General features: G+C 39.7%; 3 protein-coding genes across 3 annotated transcripts; 2 read left to right on the top strand and 1 right to left on the bottom strand.

The window, feature by feature from the left end:
- The first annotated feature begins 5,761 nt into the window (after positions 1-5,761).
- LOC142974218 (esterase B1-like) lies at positions 5,762-8,063 on the top strand. The gene is made up of 3 exons (XM_076116385.1): positions 5,762-5,977; positions 6,362-7,671; positions 7,895-8,063. Exons 1-3 carry the CDS (start codon positions 5,762-5,764, stop codon positions 8,061-8,063), a joined length of 1,695 nt encoding a protein of 564 aa, XP_075972500.1.
- A 269-nt stretch (positions 8,064-8,332) lies between these two features.
- On the top strand, positions 8,333-13,203 carry LOC142974103 (uncharacterized). The gene is made up of 8 exons (XM_076116256.1): positions 8,333-8,536; positions 8,614-9,062; positions 9,136-9,204; positions 9,731-9,856; positions 10,051-10,210; positions 10,821-10,940; positions 11,224-11,477; positions 11,594-13,203. The coding sequence occupies exons 1-8, from the start codon at positions 8,453-8,455 to the stop codon at positions 13,083-13,085; spliced, it is 2,754 nt and encodes a 917-aa protein (XP_075972371.1). The 5' UTR covers positions 8,333-8,452; the 3' UTR covers positions 13,086-13,203.
- Positions 13,204-14,470: 1,267 nt separating this feature from the next.
- On the bottom strand, positions 14,471-15,778 carry LOC142974104 (nitric oxide synthase-interacting protein homolog). Its single transcript, XM_076116257.1, has 2 exons — positions 14,976-15,778; positions 14,471-14,808 (listed from the first exon to the last, which is right to left on the bottom strand). Exons 1-2 carry the CDS (start codon positions 15,662-15,664, stop codon positions 14,622-14,624), a joined length of 876 nt encoding a protein of 291 aa, XP_075972372.1. The 5' UTR covers positions 15,665-15,778; the 3' UTR covers positions 14,471-14,621.
- Between the last annotated feature and the right edge of the window lie 251 nt (positions 15,779-16,029).

Raw genomic sequence — 16,029 nt, 5'->3', positions numbered from 1 at the left:
ACTCGATAGGCGACTATCTTACACATATCGAGTTCCTCCGTGTTTCGGAAGGCCCGATAAATTGTGGGTCCCGGCTGTCATTTTTGAAGATCTTTGACAGTCCTAAACATTAGTCAGAAGCTTCAAAGTCTGACAACCAGTCTTACCGAAGGATATCGTGTTATAACCCAGGTAACTGGGTTGTGGAGATCAGATAGGCAGTCGATTCATGTAAAACACTGGTACTCCGCTGCATCCGATGAGACTGGAAGCCGACTCTAACATAGTTTGGAAAAAAGGCTAAACTGATATAAGTATAGGTATGTATTTAATAATCGTGATTTATTTTATCAATGTGATCAATATTTTACCTAAAGAAATATAATTGTACCATAAAAATTAGAAATCCTTAAATATTTTCTTAATATCAAGTAGAGAATTGTACTATCTTCCAGGGACAGCGGCCGCTGGCGAAGACCTCAAGCGGCGCAATACGAGTCTTGTTGGTGAGTACGTGTTCGAGCCGGCCGGGCGCGCGGCCGCGGTGGGGCTGGCTCGCTGCGACCAGGGCCCGGCCTGCCACTTTCTCTATAAGAAAACCGCTACACGCCTGGCCGACACTTCCTGAAATGGATGCCGGCATTTGCTTAGGAGAAAGATTAATAGACTTCAAGATGCACAACAATATCACTATGATAGTAATCAGCAAGAGATTGCGCATCCGCAGTAGACGCAGTATCTGACGTCTTGTGTAATTAGTTACATTGTGCTGGAATGTATTACCTATCACTTTTATTTTCCTATTTAATAAAAGTGAAGTGTAAATTCAGGACAAGTAATGATATATGCCAGGATAGGTAGCCTTACATACTTGCATACGAGTTGATGACGTAATGACAACAATAGTAACATACCATAGCAGGATGTACTTAGTTCCTAGCGCACAGATAAACAGGAAAATCGTACTGATAGTTAACTGACGCACGGTTATTTCTACTGATATTTCCTACATGCATTTCGTTTTCCCCCTAATAGTATCGAAGATAATTAACTCACTTTATATTAGTAATGTACCTGCACGTCGTACAGAGAATCATGACGCTCAAGTTACATGTGTCGTACCGCCGAGTATCGCCGAGTATCGCCGAGTATCGCGTGTACGTCGCGCGTCGATGCACGATGCCGTCCCAACACTGCGAACACTACAAAGTACCGACTGCTGGTATATACTCTAATGCGGCCAGTATCGTTGTCATCATTGATATCAGCCAGCCGGGATATTGTTTATACACTTTATAGTGTTAAGTGTATGCACGTTATACGGGTACACTCTGTATTTCATCACTCTCGTGGCCAACACTACCAGTGACTTCTAGTTAGTTCCTCACTCGGCTATTTACTGACTAATTCTTGACAGAAAAACATAGCAACAACTTTTTGACCCGAACCGGGACTCGATCGCGAGACCTCTGCGTGGCAGTCGCTTAAGCCGCGTCCAGATTGAGCGAGCAGCCTCGCGAGGCAATATCTCAGTCTCGCTCATTTCCATTTTAAAGAAAAGAGAATGAGATATTGGGTCGCGAGGCTGCTCGCTCAGTGTGGACGCGGCTTCACACGTCCGACTATATAGTACCGGCCGCGCCACAGAGCTGTCACACAACACCTGCTGTCACCTGCTCCGTACTCGACCGAACCTGTGGGGAGGGTGTCAGGAAACGCTGCAGTCACAAGGGTGGCTCCGGTGGCTCCGGTGGCTCCCATACCCGAATGCCTCTATATTTAATCGGAGAGATCCCTGACCAGTAACTTACTATACGTATCATTGTAATTGATCTAATAAATAATACGCCATACCATTTAGAGGGCAACACAATCGGGGTATAAAAGTTAAGCCCAAAGATACCTCAATTTATTGATGTCTACATTGTCTAATAAACTAAGAGTGTGTCAGTGTCATCCATACTAATCCATACTAATATTATAAAGCTGAAGAGTTTGTTTGTTTGTTTGGACGCGCTAATCTCAGGAACTACCGGTCCGATTTGAAATTCTTTCAATGATAGATAGCCCATTTATCGAGGAAGGCTATAGGCTACCTATTATCACGCTACGACTAATAGGAACAGAGTACCAGTAAAAAATGTTACAAAAATGGGGAAAAATTTCACCCATTCTATCTTATGTGACGCAAGCGAAGTTGCGCGGGTCAGCTAGGTATGAATAAAAGCTGGCTCTGTGGCGCGTGGGTATACCGGCATCGGTGATGTACGCCACGTACTGAGGTGTCGGATTCTTGTTGCTCCTGTCTGCCGGTCAATGGCGGTCAGTGGCGTCACACTGGTGGAGCAGGCTGGGTCGTCGGCGTGGTCGCGTGACAGTGGCGCGTGACCACGCCGCCGCCGCGCCTCACTCACTGTTCATTACTGCCTCACTGGGAGACCACTCTCGATCATTACCGTTATTTTTCCTATTTGTTTCAAAACACGAAGCAATGATGACTGACGTCAACAAAATTCCCTCATTATATAAAAATATGTCATGTATTTGTTCCAATAATAGCTCAGTCCCGACTAGGTAATCTAGGTATATATATGACACACATTAGTAAGCTAGGACATTCGATGTGCCACTATAGTAATAGCACTGACAGTGTAGTATTAGCATTCTGTACCAAGATGTTAATACGTTTTTATACAGGGTGTAAATGACAGCTAACCGAAAACTTTACTGGTAAGTTTGTGACACTGTATGCGCGAAATTTACTCCAACGATATTTCTCGGAAATGATTGGTTCCCGAGTTAGTCATTTTTGAGCGTTCAATGTATAATGAACAACGCGATGTATCTCCGCGCATGCCTACGAGATTTCTGGCGGCGGCGGCGCGCTGAGCGACGACAGTTCGCGACGCGTCGTAGGTACGTACGCGTACCACCACGTCTATGCGCTCACTAGTATGCAACGCTATCATTAGATAACAATCTTATGTATCGTTTATGGTTTCGTAAATAGGCCCGTATGTTACAATAGCTCATAGTAAAATTGTAAGTAGGTAGGTACCTACTTGGCTTACGTGAAATCAAACAATAATAGCAAAATGTAACCAATAATAAGAAAGTGCTAAAACAAATTGTTATCAATGTCTATCAACACGCAAATACCTGGTGTATGGCGAGAGTTTGAGTACCTTTGGATCCGGACGTACAGGTGCAGAGCACGCCGTGCACTTCCACGTGCTTCACCATACATAACACATCAACATTTCTTCCTATTTACGAACACAACTGCACTTCGAAAACAATAACAACAAAAATAATAACAATAAAAACACTAAAAACTCAAAACCGGAACAATAACAAGTAATAATAAACAACAGTTCACACACGACGCGACGAATAGGACATAACGAACGACACCGGTGAAGAGCTTCCGTCTTCCGCGAGCGAATTGCTCGAACTATCAAAGAGAGCCGCCGGCGCGGGCGCCTCTCCGCTCACTCGCGCCGCCCCTCGCCCGCGCCACCCGCTCCCTCCGCGCCGTCCGTGCGCGCGCCGCCGATTTAGTGACGAGCGACGAGTTAGGATCCCAGCGAGAGATTAGATTCAATAAAATATTGATGTGGCATTACTATTTTTACTTGTCACAGTTGTTACTGGTTGCATTGTAGTTTTATTCAAATACCAAATAACATTACAAACATTATTGATGTAAGTTTAAAATACTTTGATATTTATAACATAAAATCAGCTTAAAGTAAATAAAATAAACACGAAACGTTTATTTAATTAAACCATAAAAAATGTAGGTACATAACAATGATAACAATCAATATCCATTAATATTCTTATCAGAGAAACTAACTTATCATAATTCATAATCCCCGGAGAATTACTTAGCATCCATTTTGTCGCATCCCATCTATGTAACATCCACGCGCGGTCGCGGCGTCACGCGTCACTACGGCCATCTACTTCTCGAGTCGCACCGCGCTTGTATGAAGTATGAATGAGCGTGTAAATATCGAATAGAATTTTGCAAGAAGAAATGGAACAAAGCGACAATACATGTTAAATTGTTTATTAGAGATTTTTATAGCATTAAAGAATATCAATAGGATTTTTTGTCGTTCTGTATGTATTTGTACGTGTAATAATAAGATATCACACATTTAAAATCTTATGAATTTACCTTTTATCGGAGAGCGTGATAATTATGTTATTTTCATTTTTAACATAGAACAAATACTAAGTAACGCTGCATACTAGTGAGTGTGAGGCTGACAGCTGTGTGCGTAATCGTGTGTCTGTGTGGCGCGCGTAGGTACGCGGCGTGACGTCGACCGTCGCGGCCGGCCGCCGCCGGCGCGGTGTCGTTGGCCGAACAGCTGATAGCGAATTTAAACGTTGTTTTAATCCATTGCTGTTTTTTGTGAAAAACAGTAATATGACGGATTTTTTTTCATATTCATGTTGCATTGTGTAGTATTAACGGAATAATACCAAAAAAAATTAAAAAAAAACGCATAAAAAATCGGAAAAATCAAGAAAAAACCGACGAAAATTTTCAACGCCATAAGCATCAGAATCGTGTCTAAAGTCATTTTTTTTCGTTTTTGGTAGGCTGTCTGTTACACCCTGTATATTTAATTTTGTGCTTTGGTTAGTATCACAATACATTTTCTAGTAACTGTTAAACTTTCGCGCTAAATTGATTTCTAGACAATCTAATGCAATATATGTATTATAACATATAGATTAACGCGATCATACATATTTACCTCAAGTTTGCTTGACGTTCCGGCACAGGCGAGATATGCCGCGGTGATAATAATATATTAGTTAATTATTGTGGACCCCGTGTAATAACTAATATATAGTTATCGATTACACTTTTATTTTGTCCGTTCTATATTTCATTAAAATGAAAATATTCAGCAACCGCTGGCATCCATACTCATTTACAAAATATTATATTTATTACGTACATTTCTGCGTTTAAAGTGCGTCTGCGTCTCATTATCTATACCTCCTAATATTATAAAGCTGAAGAGTTTGTTTGTTTGTTTCAACGCGCTAATCTCAGGAACTACTGGTTCGAAATGAAATTATATTTTTGTGTTATATATGTTACTGTAAAAGTCCGAACTGTGGTAAATCCTAAGATTTTCCAGTAAAACCTAAGATTTACCAACTCTCAATGGTAAAAGTCCGAACAAGCCAGATTTTAAAAACGATGTTACGATATATAAAAAAATCCTTCTTCATAACTATGTTTATAACTATTTCACGGTATAATTATATACTGTGACATAGTTATAAAGTAGGAGTTTTGGGCATAGCGACATGGGTAGGTTAGGTTAGAAGGCTAGGGCCTTAGCCTTCGTGGTTATTTTTTTTTAACCACCCAGAAGGAGGAGCCCCGCGAAGCGGGGCTCCGGCGACATCTCGATATCATCAAGTGAATATAGGTAAAAGTTCGAAATAAAAGAATTGTTCGGACTTTTACCATTGCGAGTTGGTAAATCTTAGGTTATACCGGAAAATCTTAGGAATTACCACCGTTCGGGCTTTTACAGTAACATATAGACCATTTATCGAGGAAGGCTTTAGGCTATATAACATCACGCTACGGCCATTAGGAGCGGAGTAGCAACGAAAAATGTTACAAATCGGGGCAAATTATCTGTTATGTGACACAAGCGAAGTTGCGCGGGTCAGCTGGTATCAATATATGATGGTATCAATCTTATACAATATGACAATTTCTTCATCATAACCATATAATATGAAAGACGAACGAAGGAATCATCTGTTTTTGGTCACTTTCGTCCACAGCGTTTTAATATCGCAGATCTCGGCTGGTGATAATGAAATTAAAGTGAAAGTTAATCAAGGAACCTTGATCGGCGAGAAGCTCACCGTGGTCACCGGAGATGGCGACTACTACAGCTTCAAAGGCATCCCCTACGGGAAACCACCACTCCGAGAGTTGAGGTTTAAGGTAAGCTCTGCACTTTCTTTCTAACCATGTTTTCTAGTGCAAATTAAACATGAAAAGTTCCGTAATACCGATATCAAATCATTTAATGATTTGTCAAGCCAGGCCCCTGGCCGACCTTCGGCAAAGTCGTACAGTATGTACCTAGTGTACCTACACTACCTACCTCCCCTAACATACAAATCTACGATAGATCTATTGATACGATACGATATCATTTGGCACATTTTTTTTCCAATCCTCTTGTGTAAAGATTTCGCGTAAAACTGTGAAACTGTAAAAATAGATTCAAATAACATAAATATTAAATTAAATATTTCCTTCCGGGGACATACATAAAGTCTGTCTAAATATTTAAGTTGTATAAAAAGCAGTGTGAACTTGCAGGCGCCCGTGGCTGCTCCTAAGTGGCGAGGCGCCAGGCTGGCGAAGCGGCACGGCCCCGTGTGTCCGCACGTGAACATCCTCACGAATGAACTGGTCCCGGGCGACGAGGACTGTCTGTTCCTCAACGTGTACACGCCCAAGCTGAACCCCAGGACTCCGCTGTCAGTTATATTCTACATTCACGGAGGTGGCTTCAAGAGCGGCTCGGGCGACGTCGATCGTTTCGGACCTGACTTCTTTATGACAAAACACGGGATACTGGTGACGTTTAACTACAGGTTGGACGTGCTCGGCTTCCTTAGTCTCGATACGGAGGAAGTTCCCGGGAATGCAGGACTCAAAGATCAAGTGCTTGCTTTAAAATGGGTTAAAAGTAACATTAAGCATTTCGGCGGCGATCCTGAGAAGATCACGATTATGGGTCAGAGTGCGGGCGGCGCCTCCGTCGGCTTCCACATGATTTCACCCATGTCGCGAGGGCTCTTCCGTCGAGCGATAGCGTTGAGCGGCTCTCCGTACTGCGACTGGGCTCTGTCCTACCAGCCCGTGCTGCGAGCCTTCAAGCTGGGACACCAGTTCGGCCTTGACACCCGAGACCCGGCGGCACTTCTTTCGTTCCTCCGAACGCTTCCCGCCGACCAATTGATCACTTATAAAAGACATCCAAACGTATTCGCTTTTGAAGAGATTATTCCCACTTCTATTATTGGGAAACAGTACCAGTTCGCACCTGTCGTAGAAAAATTTAGTGGAGAGAACAACTTTCTTTCAGTTCAGTTATTTAACAGTAGCTTCGAGCACACGACGACCGAAGATGTCTTGTTCGGGTACACGAGCGCAGAGGGACTAGCGGTGCTTGCTACGCCGACCACTCAACTGTTCGAGCCCTACCAATCGTTCATAGAAATGTTCACACCGCGGAAAATAATGGACAAATATACGCCTGATAAAGTGTTAGATGTAGGACGCAGAGTACGAGATTATTATTTCTCAAACAAAAGTATCAATGTATCATCACTGAGAGAGTTTGTGAATTTCGCAGGAGATGCTTACTTTAACTATGATGTTATTCAATTCTTTTCACGATTCCCGAACAAAGGAAGGAAATACATGTACAAGTTTTCCGGTGAATCAACGAGAAATGTATACGGCAATAAGGGAATCAAGTACGGCATCAGGGGCGTCGGCCACAACGACGACGTGAGCAACCTGTTCGAGGAGCGCGCGCGCCACCTGCCGCCACCCGCCGGCGCACAAGCGCGCATCATCCACACTTTCACCACGGTCATCAGAGACTTCGTCGTGGACGGGTAAACTACTTTCTCTAATATATCTCTCTTTCACTTCTCCGTATCGAGCCAGGGCTTGTCCTTGAAGAGGTTGGTAGGTGTCACAAAGGTTTTAAATTAAACAACATTTCCACAAAAAACTAATGTTTATAACTACCATTTGACGTCCACCTTTACCGAACGTTGCAGGAAGCAAAAAGAAAGTAAAAAGTATATAATTAATAATGATTCACGTTCATTTCAGGAATCCCGGTGCATCAGTAAAAGTCAAGTGGCCACAGTTCAGCAGCGCCATTATGAAGTACGGAAACATTGACAACACTGTAACTGTCAAAGACCTGAAAAAACAAGCCTTCATTGGATTCTGGGACGATCTCTACAAATCAGTTGGATTTCAATATTACAAATCTTGACAATGATTATGTAATATTATGTATGTTAGCAGATTGTTGAAATCAGATGTATATTATATTAAATCCATTCGATGTAACAATCATTGAAAATTGGCTGGTATTTAAAAAATTAAAACAGGTTTTCAAAACTACAATGTTTTTTGTTCTTTAATAATTTCATCTGTTCTATTAACTAGAGATTGTACTAATCTACTAAATTAACTACTAAGAAATTATTTATTATTTTTTTGGTAGAATTTTGTAATCGGAGGCTGGTCCCCCTAATTGATTTATGTCAACATTGTCAACGTCGCGGTGGTAATATATATTTATTGGGATTCTCAATAATTTGACTACAAAATATATGTAAAGTGTAATGCTTGTTTCACATTAACTATCAAATTTAAAATATGAATACTTCTGTAGAAGGTATCATCGTTAACAATTGCCAGTATGCCCCGATATACTTGATACAAGACCCTAGCGCAGCTCAGGTAATGATCGATCTCGGTATTTATGTATGTTTACAAATATTGTTATATTTTCATTTCTTTTAAACTTTAATCTTCAGGTGAATACTTACGTTCTAACTCCCAGTAATGGTGACCAACCAAAACCGATCAGCAATAACCTGAAAACATTTTACGAAAACAGCGGGAATATAGAAAATGGTTTAGTGAACGTCGACGGCACCGGTCACCCGGCTCCCTCCGCTCACGCCGCTCGACCGGTGGCGGTCAAAAAAAAAGAAAGCGTACTGTTAGGACATAATTTGAAGTTGGCAAGTTTTTTATTGCCCAAAAACGAAAACGTAAACAAACAGTATGTTGGTGATAACATTGTTCTGAAAGCTCACACGAGCAGCAGCAACCCGGCACCGCCGCCACCACCCGCGCCCGTCACAGTGAACACTCTACCAAAAATAGATATGGACAGAAAGATAGTGAAACTGAAAGAGGTTCCAATTATCAATCGACATCGGTTTGACAAAGTGTTGCCAAAGACTAAGCCAAAAGACAAGTAAGTATACAGCGTGGACGCTTGATCATTTTGTGTTCATAATATACAGAGGTACAGTATGTTTATGTTTCAGTGCACCCAGCCCCAACCAGTCCAAACACACATCCGTGCAATTAATTAAATTGGGAGAAACTTATCACAGGTAAATAATATTCACATTTAAATTAATTGTAATGATAGTCAAGTCATTCTACCACATGTACATTATGTAAATTATACATTGAGCCAGGCACACGGCAGATCATTATTTCTGATAAACACATAACTTGTATTACCAGCCAGTTGTCTACCTCTGTGGTTACCTGTGCAGCTGGTTGTGTTTGTGACCACAAGGTCCCAAGTTTGCTTTCCAGATCAGAGTACTCTCATCAGTAGTCCAGTGTTTATAAGCCCAATATTATAGCATTAGGCTCTCCAACTTTCTGAATGGGAACAACATTTTTGGTGAACAACATTTATGGTGAAAAATGACTGTATTTGTATGGGAAGGGACAGTTAATTAATTTCACTAGAAATATTATTAAAAAAGACAATTGTAACTTATTAGCCTAGCATAGTTTATTACGAATTGGAATGTGATTGGTAAATAAACATTATATTCATTTCTATTGTTAAGCCAGCAATATTATGTCTTTTTATTAAATTCGTGATATAAACATATATTTCAGTTTAAATCATCTGAGTGAAGAACAAATAAAGATGGTAAATCAGGCCTTGAAGATGTTCAAAGACCCAGACAAGACCACTCCGGAGCCCACGTACGATCCAGTAACCAACACCAGATACATATACAAGTAAGACATTAGCTAGCTAATTAGCTTGCACATGTTGCAACTTGTTACATATTACAAGTCTGTTTTACATGGTGGAACTCTGTTCTCATAAGTAGCCGTATCATACATTACTTTCATGATTATTCAGTTGTCAAACATTCACCTTTTATTAGCAGATGATATACCTGTACTAATGTGGAAAAATAATGTTTCAGAGTTGTTTCACCAAAAGATTTAACAGTTGTTGGACAAAAGAAGTTCCTAATGAAGGACAAGAAAGTCACAAAAATTCCCAAAAAACTTGTTGAAGAGAAAATAATAAAACAAGTGATTCCTGTGAAAGAGGAGCCTCCTGAACCAGAACCACCTGCTGAGGTATTACCTGTACCACCTGTACTACACCGTGAACAATGTTGATTATTAGCACTCTACATTCTCTGTTCAAAATAAAAAATATTCCGATTTATAAGTAAAACAAGTTGTAACCGCACGACGCTAGCTGACGGTGACGGTGCGACGTCATTGTACAACTGTTATCGGGATCGATACGATATAATTTTTCGAAACTTTGAATCTCTATAAAATCAAAACTACTTGGTATTTTTTACTAAAACAAAAACTAGTTTATATGTATACATACAGATTTTACTGAGTCAAAATTTAAAGCGATTTGGCATAGCTAGTAACATTCTTCATTACAACTGTATTATCCTACAAGTGCCTTAACTGAGCTGACTGAGCTGACTGAGCTGACTCCTCTACCCTAGTCAGGTGCACATGAGCACTCAGCTACTACACATGCAAGGTTCATGTTAATGCTTTTTTACATAATTAAAGCAAGTACTAATTATTTTTAACACACTGCTAACTTGCAAAAGTGTCTGGTGTTCTGCCTCAACCAGTTGATCCTACTTGTGGTCAGGGAGCAGTTGTACTTCTCAACTGCTTTTCGCGATCTTTACATTATTTCATTGCTTATTTTTAGGCTAAAGTCACCAGGAGTGGTAGAAAGGTGAAATTACCCAAACAGATTTTGACAGAAGACTTACCTCACAAGTCCAAGAAGAAAACTGGTACTATTATTTCATGCTTCCAGTGTTCCGCTGTGAGTATATAATAATATACTAATTAACATTCATTATGTCACTTGAATAAAATGTAGAAGAAGTGTATGAATATTGTTTGCACTGTTGTGTACCATCACCATCAGTAGCATGTCACGTTGATAGCATTAGTCAATGATACATATTATAACAATATATATATATATATATATATATATATATATATATATATGCAATATATATACATATATGTTTAATTCTTTATTATCGAGTAAGCTATAAGATTTAAATCAAACTTACTTGAATTATACTTTAAAATTATAGGAATTCAGCAGCCTGTACCGTCTTCAGAAACATTACGAGAATCATCCTACACACATACCTGCGAAAATACATTCGAATTTATTCCACTGTTTACTGGCGATTATAAAGAGTGGCTCGGAAGGAAACAAGACAAACATATTCATTCAGCAGCTGGAACAACTGATAGTGAAGCTCAAGTCCCTGCTGCCCTGCTTGCTGAAGAAGGTAGATGGCTCCGAGGGCCACTCGTGCACCATCAATGATGACATCGGCAGGTACAATGCCTTACGATACCACTCTAACTTACCAACCACCCCCCACACCACCCCCTCCTTCCATTCATTTATATACCAGTTATAGACATTGTTATCCACATTGCCCTTGTTTCCAGGTTGTTTGGCATGAACCCTGGCAAGTATAACATCGATGTGGAAGCATTAAATTGTGTTAAAGATAAAAATGGCTACTGTATCCACAATCCACCTAAACTAAACCAGTACATAAAGGATAATAACACGTCATCAACGTGTAACAACAGTGAAGCTATGGAGCCTGATAACGAAACTGAAAACTGCGCAAGAATCAATTCTGTTGCAAAATGGCCAACCGTCAGTAAAAGGATTTGGAAACTCAAACAGAAAACAAATGAGTTATCAGCCAAGAAAATGAGATTGAAGTCAGAAGGAGACACACTCATCGACTTAGGAACAGAGGAACTCATATTTAATTCTGTCGAGAACACGTGTACCGCTGCTCACCCCGCCAGCTCTGCCAGCTCCGCCAGCTCTGCCAGCGCGGTAGCCGCGGTGGCTCAAGACGAAGTGGCCGAACTGCTCGGGAGCCCGTGCAGCGTCACTAGTCCCGCAGAGGGCTCACACACTAATAACGTCACGATGCTCGAACCGACTAAGCCTAAAACTAATTACGTGCAGTTCCACAGTGCACACTTTGATATTCGATCGTCACCTATCAAGTCGTCCTCTACTGTGTTCCGTAAATTCCAAATAAATCCCGACAATTATCAAGTAAAAGTGTTAAGAACTTTAGAAATGGTGGACAAAGATCACGGCAAACGTGTTCAGCAAGCGACTACTTGTAGCGACAACACACAGGTACCCATGTCCAGCTGCGACGACACGTTGCATTCGGAGCACTTGTGTGTCAACGTAGCCATGTCTGCGGCACGGAGCACGTTGACTAACTCGAATAACGCTATACATGTCGCACTGCCGACCGCTACTAATGGCTTACATGGAACATCATCAGATTCAAATAACGTATTACTGGGGACACTGACAAACACTAGTAATAGCTTACACGATACATTGGCGAGTACTAGCAGTGATGACTTGCACGCAGCACTGGCCGCCTCCAACAGCGCTCTGTGTGGACTGAGTGATCCAGGTGATAGTATACATGTATCATTAGCCAGTTCAGACAACAGCTTACATGTTCCTTTACCTAACTCAGAGAATAGTTTAGATCTCCCCATAGCCAGCACAGAGAACAGTCTCCACGACATATTCAAAGATGACGTGGATCTCGCGTGTAAGGAGGATTCCAATATAGATCCAGAGTTAAAGGACTGGATAATAAGTACAAGTGAGAAATCACAGGATAGTTTTACTAAATCCAGTAGTAGTCTGATTGAACCAGGATTTTTACATGTTCAACACAGCGTAGACAAGTGTCCGGACAAGAGCGTGCATCACAACGACATGCCGACGCTGGACGCATCGGACACTAGGCTGCTGTCCAATCAAGGTGAATCAGTATTAAACTTTCTAGAAACATTAGGCAATGACTTAGCATACCCTGAGACTGAAATTAGGAATAGTGGTGTAGACTTCCAACTGGATCTCTTCACGTTTCATCATTCATAGTGTAATGTTAACATTAAGAACAATATTAGTATTAAGGATTAATAATTAGACAAATTATATAGACTTACTTAATTTAAGTATATTTTTTAAATAAATAATACATTTTGTACTTACAATATTACTATGTTTCATTTGAAGCATGGCTTCACCGTACATACCATCCCCAAAACGTTATTCTACCAACACCTGCAGGTGACGATATCATTCAAAGTATATGTCCAGTTGTATCTGTTGTATCTTATATGTGTTTTATACATCTGTATCCTAGATGTATAAAATACATATAAGAAATAGAAGACATTCCAAAATAAACTAGAAACAATCCAATAGCACTCTGCCTAGTCATCATATTGGAAGTGTGGAAGAGAGTGTTTGTTTCCATGGGACTGTGAACTGCTGAAAATTACCTAAAGTAAAGCCAAACAAACGAGACAAAAAAAGTAAACAAACGGACAGTTACTGAGTTACATAGCGATAGCGAGCGATTATTATCTCTGTCCTTATCACTCGTACGCGCAATAATGGCGATGACAGATGTCGTTGTGTTTCGTGCTCCAGGAAAGCAGTCATTACCACAGTTGTCAACATTTGGTAGGGATGATCGATATTTATCGATGTTGAATAAACATCGATGTTATGACTTCAATATTATCGACATATCGATGTATTATGAATAAATTATATAAAAAAACATTGGGCGTCATCTAGCGTATTTCGGATGCACTACATCACATGACTGACACTAATTGTCAATAAAATCGGATGATGCCGTTTGAATAGTTATTTCAATTGTATTTCTTGATCGATAAGGTCAAGTGTCAGGTCTGCGTCAATTCAATGTTCGCGTCAGTCTCAGTCGCAGTCGACAAAATATACTGGGATTGTTAATATTTTTGTTTAACTTTTGTTATTACAATAACAATACATCATTTTCATAAATATGATAGACGCTTTTATTTTATTTAAAAAAAAACATTGATGTTTTACACATATTGATGTTTTTGGATCGATTTTTACCGTACAACGATACTTTGGGTTCGATGTTAACATCGATGTCAACATCGATGTTTTCTTAACATCAATCATCCCTAACATTTGGTCCCCCATTTTGCGAACAAGTTAATTCCTGTTTGGAGTGTTTGGATTGTGTTTGAAGTGACACATATTGTTTATTCAAATAAAAATGTTTTGAACACCTGAAACTTTGTTTACATTCGTTATCTCATCTGGTTGGCCCTACTTTACCTTCTTTACACATCATTTATGTTCCTAAAAGACTTAACAATCAAATGATTGGTGTGGTTTCTAGTACAAGAGATATATCTGGGTATAATCAAATTATTGTTTATTAATATTGTCTCTTATTACTAAAATAAATATACAAATTAATAAACCAAATAAACTTTTTTATTTTTTTGCTCAGTCACTTTTTGGTTTGAGATTTGCAACAGATTTCAATAGATGTGAGTGCAATTGAAGCACTTGCAAGTCAAAGACAAGTGTAAAGTAATGATAGATACATAACATTTATATATGTTATGCTTGTAGCACAGGCCGCTCATTCTTGCCTTCCAGGTTCTGGTTAGTGAGCGCATATCCTGTGCCTCCGCGTTGTACCACGATGATGTCTTTCTCCTTGAGCTTGTCGCCAGTGAGTGGGTGCAGCCAGTCTTTCTTGATGATCTTCTCCACACATTCCATTGTCACCACATGACCTGTTGTTCTGTTTCAAAAACAAATATGTATCTTATTTAGAAGACCTCATCATATACATTTAGATCTTGCTATTATATCTATATTTCTGTATAATAATAGGTTATATACAATAAAGGCAAGACAAAGAGAACATATTATGAGTTAGTGTCACTAAATCAAGCTAATAATAATCACCTGATGACAGCACAGGGCACAGCATTGCTCAATATGTCGTGAGTAACCGGGCACATGTATCTGTTCTCCTTGGCAATCAGTGACTTTTTGTCATCACGATCATTCACCAATGTCCAATTGACTTCAATGAGATCTTTCATCTTCAATGGTTTCCCACTGATTGGGCAGTAAACTGTGGGATCCGGCTTCTCCATCTTACTGATTTTAGCGTCTGGCAGTTGCGAGGGCACCCAAAAGCTTGGCAGCTGTTTATCTTTACCATTTGCTAGGTTAGACACAGATGGAGTGGACGCTCCTGCTTCTGTTTGTTGCTTGTTGGTGCTCGTGATATTTTTTTCTCTGTTCATAAATTTAATCAAGTTGGACTCTTTTTCGGCTGCCGCTAACTCAGCTTTTTCAGTTTCTTCTTTCTTCAACTGCTTATCGTATTTTTTTAACTTCCTGGTAAATTCGTTCTTTTTTGTAATAATATATTCCAAGATAGCTTCCTTATCAAACAAATATCCTTCTTTGGTGATAACAGGATTTCTACATGGTTGCAATGTTAAACTGCAGCAATCGAAATTCTTCACTGAATCCTTACCGAGTCTCTCGCTTTGTGTGCCGTATCCAGAGGCAGCAGCGTCTTTCTTCTTTTCATGATATGTATATACTGCTCCAGCAGTACAATTTCTAGCATGCCGTGTCATTTTAAATAAAATAGTTTAATGTTAAGTGAAATTAAACAACAACTACCTAGTACCTAGCATCAATTTGACAACTCCAAATGTCAAATTCGAAAAAATTTGCCAGGCTTATTTTATAATTTCTATACGTAGCAGCGTAGTGATGTATAAATATAATAATTTAAATAGTATCATTATCATATAATAATAATATGTTGAAATAATATGAATTACAATTCAGTATTGGCTACGGTAGACAACTAAATTAAGTGTAAAATAAATTTTCTTATAGTAGTAGTTCATTAGGCATGAGACCGATATATCAAAACGAATCTGAAATCAGTTTGCAATCAGAAATCGTATCGTATCGATATTCCAATATGAGCAAA

This window comes from Anticarsia gemmatalis, chromosome 7, assembly GCF_050436995.1.
Source record: "Anticarsia gemmatalis isolate Benzon Research Colony breed Stoneville strain chromosome 7, ilAntGemm2 primary, whole genome shotgun sequence".
Lineage (NCBI taxonomy): Eukaryota > Metazoa > Arthropoda > Insecta > Lepidoptera > Erebidae > Anticarsia > Anticarsia gemmatalis.
Note: the sequence above shows the minus strand (reverse complement) of the source record. Positions and strands in the feature narration are given on the sequence as shown.

Excerpts from the sequence above, each read along its gene's own strand:
- LOC142974218 (XM_076116385.1), top strand. The coding sequence starts at position 5,762 with ATGAAAGACGAACGAAGGAATCATCTGTTTTTGGTCACTTTCGTCCAC. Across the intron at positions 5,978-6,361 it reads TCCGAGAGTTGAGGTTTAAG|GCGCCCGTGGCTGCTCCTAA; the intron begins GTAAGCTCTGCA and ends GTGAACTTGCAG. Across the intron at positions 7,672-7,894 it reads AGAGACTTCGTCGTGGACGG|GAATCCCGGTGCATCAGTAA; the intron begins GTAAACTACTTT and ends CGTTCATTTCAG.
- LOC142974103 (XM_076116256.1), top strand. The coding sequence starts at position 8,453 with ATGAATACTTCTGTAGAAGGTATCATCGTTAACAATTGCCAGTATGCC. Across the intron at positions 9,857-10,050 it reads AACACCAGATACATATACAA|AGTTGTTTCACCAAAAGATT; the intron begins GTAAGACATTAG and ends ATAATGTTTCAG. Across the intron at positions 10,211-10,820 it reads AACCAGAACCACCTGCTGAG|GCTAAAGTCACCAGGAGTGG; the intron begins GTATTACCTGTA and ends GCTTATTTTTAG.
- LOC142974104 (XM_076116257.1), bottom strand. The coding sequence starts at position 15,664 with ATGACACGGCATGCTAGAAATTGTACTGCTGGAGCAGTATATACATAT. Across the intron at positions 14,809-14,975 it reads GTGCCCTGTGCTGTCATCAG|AACAACAGGTCATGTGGTGA; the intron begins GTGATTATTATT and ends TTTTTGAAACAG.